This window comes from Anguilla anguilla, chromosome 6, assembly GCF_013347855.1.
Source record: "Anguilla anguilla isolate fAngAng1 chromosome 6, fAngAng1.pri, whole genome shotgun sequence".
Taxonomy (NCBI): Eukaryota; Metazoa; Chordata; class Actinopteri; order Anguilliformes; family Anguillidae; genus Anguilla; species Anguilla anguilla.
Window position 1 is genome coordinate 503,891 of NC_049206.1, and position 6,110 is coordinate 510,000.

Here is a 6,110-nt window from a genome sequence, read left to right on the forward strand (position 1 = left end):
TGTCTGCGGGTTTAACTCCAGTCCTGGAGGGCCGCAGTGTCTGCGGGTTTAACTCCAGTCCTGGAGGGCCGCAGGGTCTGCGGGTTTAACTCCAGTCCTGGAGGGCCGCAGCGCCTGCGGGTTTAACTCCAGTCCTGGAGGGCCGCAGTGTCTGCTGGTATTTGTTGTTTCCTTTCAATCAGCAGCCAATTAAGGCATTCAGAACAGTGCGTGTGGACTCTTTGGCCAATCACTGACTTAATTACTCTAACCCTAATCCAATCACTCTTGTCCCTTACAAAAAAGATTTCAATCTCAATGGGTTCTTTCCTGGTTAAATTAAGGTCAGAAATAGCTATGCATGGCCTGAAGAATAAAAATCCTATCTCCACATTGTGTTGTGCTACATCGCAAACAATTACTTAAAAAAGGTAACAAGATTTTTAAATGGATCAAATTAGGAGAATCAGTAGGCTCCTAATAAGGTTGTTCAACACGTTTCTTGTGCATTCAAAAATTTCCCCTTAAATTTATTAACAGTGCTAGTTTATCTACCAAATGGTTTTAGTGGCCGGGCGTCGACACGTTCAGCGATTACGAGCCTGTTGATTCACCTCAGTCTTTAATTTGAGTCAGTTACATAATTTTGTTACCTCTTTTTTGGTAATTGTTTGCAAAGGGCTGCTGGTTTCCAGCATGTCAGCACTAGTGATTAATTTGTCACTGATTGGCTGAAGAGTTCTCACACCTTGTTCTCAAGGCCTTAATTGGCTGTCTATAGGAAAGAAAGCGCAGATCCCTGCAGACACTGTGGTTCCTCCTGCCCTCCCTGAGACAGCGCCGGCCTTGGGCTCATTGCATACGCCTCCCTGAGACAGTGTGGGCCTTGGGCTCATTGCATACGCCTCCCGGTTTTCCAGGATTTTCTATTTTGCAAAAAGCCAATTAAAGGAAATGACGAATAACAGCCTGGCCATCTGTGAAAGATGCAGTGAAAATAACTCTCCCCTCCGCGAATCCCGGACTGAGCCAGTTCAGAGAGGGGGAAAAAATCTGCCATTTTAGTTTCAGAAAAAGCAATTAGGATGAGAAGAGAAACAGGAAATTACATCATTCTACATTAAAAAAGAATCCTCTGGTGCCAATCACATCATCTTCCTATGTCAATGTTTATACTGACAACGTACTGACTTAAATATTGCTGCCAAAGTATGTTAATTGTCCGTTTAAGAGCCTGAAAGTAAGAGTATTTAAAAAGTTCCTAACAGCTTTGTTGGCATTGGCACAAGTCAGCATTATAAAGCCACTCTGTCACTGTGCACACTCATTACATTACAGTGCATTACTGCCATTTAGAAGGTGCTCTTATCAAGAGAAACTCACACAGCTTTTTGCAGTTATACTACACTGCTGGCTTCTGTGTGCATTTCTAATATCATAGACAGTGTGTGACATCACAAGGGCTCCATTTTACCTGGAGCTCACCAGCAGGTTGAGCTGAAATGCAGTGCTTTGTTTTACGTATAAATGTGGTTTGAAACTTTTTGGCTGGCCTTTTGGCATCTTGCATCTTAACTTACTGTAACACGCTTTTCTGTAATTCGCCCGGATTCTGCCTTCCAACATATTTCTCAAACTGAAGAGAAAATAAATACAGGCTCTTCGTCAGTTGAGAGAGCAGCTGATGGTGAATTCTGTTTATAACCATGAAAAAAGCCTTAATCCTATTCCCATAGCAAAGTTTCCATAGAAACAAAGCGGGGAGAAAAATACAATTACGTAAGCATTCACAATATTTAAAAAACTTCTGCAGTGCTCCTTTTGACCCAAACCAGCACCCGTTTCCTCTCAGTGAGATCATTACTGAACTGGATCATAACCTGTGAGATCATTAGTGAACTGGATCAGCACCTGTGAGATCATTACTGAACTGGATCAGCACCTATGAGATCATTACTGAACTGGATTAGAACCTGTGAGATCATTAGTGAACTGGATCAGCACCTGTGAGATCATTACTGAACTGGATCAGCACCTATGAGATCATTACTGAACTGGATTAGAACCTGTGAGATCATTACTGAACTGGATCAGCACCTATGAGATCATTACTGAACTGGATCAGCACCTGTGAGATCATTACTGAACTGGATCAGAACCTGTGAGATCATTACTGAACTGGATCAGCACCTGTGAGATCATTACTGAACTGGATCAGAACCTGTGAGATCATTAGTGAACTGGATCAGAACCTGTGAGATCATTACTTAACTGGATCAGAACCTGTGAGATCATTACTGAACTGGATCAGAACCTGTGAGATCATTAGTGAACTGGATCAGCACCTGTGAGATCATTACTGAACTGGATCAGCACCTGTGAGATCATTACTGAACTGGATCAGAACCTGTGAGATCATTACTGCACTGGATCAGTACCTGTGAGTAGCGAAAAGTTGCAAGATCCAATTACTCCCAAACATCATTTCCAGAAATATCCAAATTCAGAAATCCTCTTCAGCTCTGTGGATCCAGGTATTAACCCTCCCCCTCCAGCCAATCAGCACTCTCCTCCTACCCCATGCAGTGAATGTTTAAACCTAATTAATGATCGTTATCAGAATCCCCCGCTCTCCGTAGTGTTTCTGTAGGGTTTGAGCTGTCCGGTTTTCCACATACACTACGGAAGCGCTCGGGATCGTCGGGAATTCCTCCCGAAATCTCGGCATCCCAGAAGCCTTCGCTCACCTCCCTAGTGCACAGAAACCAGGCGAAGGCACCGCTGATTGGATAAATTAGACATTTATTCATGTTACAGTATGTGCAACATGCAAAAGCACAAGTTAATAAAATCATTCCCATCAGAATGTACAGTGCTATGAATATTTTACACAGACCCCCCAGAGGAAAGACTACCTTGCTTTGTACATAAAGCTGCAGTTAAAAGGACCATATTTACATGAAGAGAGACAGGTGTGAGTGACATACGGGGTTCAGGGTACCTAAAGCATTTGACCTCTGACCCCAGCTAAGCATCCTGTGACCTCCTCCCAGCCGTCTGCACGCGCTCAGTGCATCACATCCTACCTGCTTTACCTGTGCTTCCGTCTCTGTGTGTGCGCGTACGTGTGTAGGTGCGTGTGTGCATGCGTGTGGGAGTGTGCGTACGTGTGTGCAGGTGTGTGTGTGTGTGTGTGTGCGTATGCGTGTAACTGTGTGTGTGTGTACGCACACCCCCCCCCAAACACACACACACACACACACACACACACACACACAATCCATGTTCTACAAAGTCCTGACTGTTATTGCTGCGCATGGTATGTTTTTACAGTTAAAATACTGACATTTCTTCAAGCAGCTAAAAAAGCTTGTATTTATAGCCCTTCCACATGTAAGGAGGAGGAGGAAGAGGAGGAAGCAGCGCTGATGTCCTGCAGCCAATAAATTAACACGCAAAATTACCAAATAAAACCAAGCAGGAAGGACTGCGAAAATGTGGAAATGATCAAATGATCTCACCTCAAGACTAAAATCTAACAGTCACCTGGACTCTCTGTGCTCACAGCTCTTAAAAAATATAAAGGCTGGGTTGAGACTGCGAACGGGAAGATCTGGCAACCACTGGTGAGCTGCAGAGTGTGTGTGTGTGTGTGATAGACTGTGTGTGTCCTTGTAAGTAAGTGTGTGTGTGTGTGTGTGATTGACTGTGTGTGTCCGTGTATGTGCGTGAGTGTGTATGTGTGTGTCTGTGTGAGGGGTGTGTGTCCGTGAAAGCATGTGTGTGAGAGTGTGTGTGTATTAGCACACCCACAGGAGTGCAGAACAAGTGTGTACAAGTGTGACATCATTAACAGGCATTCCACCAGTGCTCCTGGCCACGCCCCTCACACGCCCGCTGCGGCCTGAAGCTCCGCCTTGGAGAACTTCTTATCTCCATTCTGGTCAAATGGCTGCAGGGCGTAGCTATCTGGGATCCCCTCTCCAATCAGCACCCTCAGCTCCTCGTAGGACCACCCTTCAGGGGGCGGAGCCTCTTTCAGCCCCGCAAACAACTTTTCAAAATCTGGCCAAAGAGAAGAGAAATTTAAACCAAAGCAGGCGCACAACACAAATCAACAGTTAGGCACCGTGTATTCAACCAGAAACCAGATGTACCGGTTTTTACCGGTCTTTGCACGTCATACAATAAACACAACAGCATCACCCGTGAGGACCACACTGCTCCTGCTCCGATTGGGCTTACAGTCTACATGAGTGTGTGAGTGAGTGAGCGAGCGTGCGAGCGTGCGTGCGTGAGTGAGTGAGTGAGTGAGTGAGTGAGTGAGTGAGTGAGTGAGCAAGCGAGAGAGTGTGTGTGTGTGTGTGAGAGAGTGAGTGAGTGAGTGAGTGAGTGAGTGAGTGAGTGAGTGAGCGTGCGAGCGTGCGTGAGTGAGTGAGTGAGCGAGCGAGAGAGTGTGTGTGTGTGTGAGAGTGAGTGAGTGAGTGAGTGAGTGAGTGAGTGAGTGAGTGAGTAAGTGAGTGTGTGTGTGTGTGTGAGTGAGTGAGTGAGCGAGCGAGCGAGAGAGAGTGTGTGTGTGTGAGTGAGTGCGTGAGTGAGTGAGTGAGCGAGCGAGCGAGTGAGTATGTGTGTGTGTGAGTGTGTGAGCGATAGAGAGAGTGAGTGTGTGTGTGAGTGTGTGTGAGTGAGTGAGTGAGTGAGTGAGTGAGTGAGTGAGTGAGTGAGTGAGTGAGTGAGCGAGCGAGCGAGCGAGCGAGCGTGAGTGAGTGAGCGAGCGAGAGAGTGTGTTTGTGTGTGTGTGTGTGTGAGAGTGAGTGAGTGAGTGAGTGAGTATGTGTGTGTGTGAGTGAGTGAGTGAGTGAGTGAGCGAGCGTGTGTGTGTGTGAGTGTGTGAGCGATAGAGAGTGAGTGTGTGTGTGAGTGTGTGAGTGAGTGAGCGAGCGAGCGTGCGTGCGTGCGTGCGTGCGTGCGTGCGTGAGTGAGTGAGCGAGCGAGAGAGTGAGTGTGTGTGTGTGTGTGTGTGAGAGAGTGAGTGAGTATGTGTGTGTGTGAGTGAGTGAGTGAGTGAGTGAGTGAGTGAGTGAGTGAGTGAGTGAATGAGTGAGCGAGCAAGCGAGTGTGTGTGTGTGTGTGTGAGTGAGTGAGCGATAGAGAGAGTGAGTGTGTGTGTGAGTCAGTGAGTGAGCGAGTGAGTATGTGAGGTGAGTGAGTGAGCGAGCGAGTATGTGAGTGTGTGTGTGAGTGAGTGTGTGTGAGTGTGTGAGTGAGTGAGTGAGTGAGTGAGTGAGTGAGGGGTGTGGAGGGGTACCTGAGAGAGAGTGAATGAGTGAGGGGTGTGGAGTTGTACCTGAGAGACAGTGAATGGATGAGGGGTGTGGAGGTGTACCTGAGAGACAGTGAATGGGTGAGGGGTGTGGAGGGGTACCTGAGAGAGAGTGAATGAGTGAGGGGTATGGAGTTGTACCTGAGAGACAGTGAATGGGTGAGGGGTGTGGAGGTGTACCTGAGAGAGAGTGAACTCCAGGGAAGGAGAGGGGCACAGGGTTGGTCATGCCCAGGTCTTTTTTGGTGATGCTTTGGGACAGGAAGGCGGGGCGTCTGGTAGGATTCGAGGCTGTGGAACCTTCTGGAAAGCAGATAGAGAAACGCAGGAGAGAGTATTTACACACATACATTACAGCACGTCGTAAATATGTAGAAAATATAACGGCAAATCCATCATCTCTGATATTATGATTTTGTTTTGATACGGGGTAGCAGCAGCAGACCTCTCTGTCTGTGGCAAAGCACAGTGGGTAGGAAGGCGGGGCTCGTACCTGGGGTGGGGGCGGAGCTCCCAGACTGGGCGGGTCTCACTCCCTCCCTGGGGGCGGAGTCCTGAGCTGGAGCCATGCGCTCTGCTACTTCTGGCCTGGCCACACCCCCCTCCACAGGACGGGTCTCCTTTAAATGTTGGACAGGTTTTACTGTGGTGCTGTGTGCAGAGGGGCGGAGCTCTGGTGGGGAGGGGCTCAGTGGGCGGGGCTCTGGCAGGGTGGCGCTGACACTCTTACTGCTCAAAGCGCTTAGCAACTCCAACCTCTGCCTCAGCATCTCTGCCCTGGAGTCCTACAGCAACCCAATCAACCCCA

General features: G+C 48.0%; 1 protein-coding gene across 2 annotated transcripts in view; it reads right to left on the minus strand.

Moving 5' to 3' along the window:
• Positions 1-2,761: 2,761 nt before the first annotated feature.
• The window catches only part of efcab14 (EF-hand calcium binding domain 14), a 9,067-nt gene continuing 5,718 nt past the window's right edge, over positions 2,762-6,110 (minus strand). The window contains exons 8-10 of one of the 2 annotated variants that reach the window (XM_035420432.1): positions 5,796-6,087; positions 5,483-5,605; positions 2,762-4,044 (exon numbers count right to left, since the gene is read on the minus strand). In XM_035420432.1, coding sequence (XP_035276323.1) covers positions 3,866-4,044; positions 5,483-5,605; positions 5,796-6,087 — 594 coding nt within the window. In that variant the 3' untranslated portion in view covers positions 2,762-3,865. The remainder of the gene's footprint in view (positions 4,045-5,482; positions 5,606-5,795; positions 6,088-6,110) is intronic. The other variant, XM_035420433.1, reaches the window with a different exon arrangement.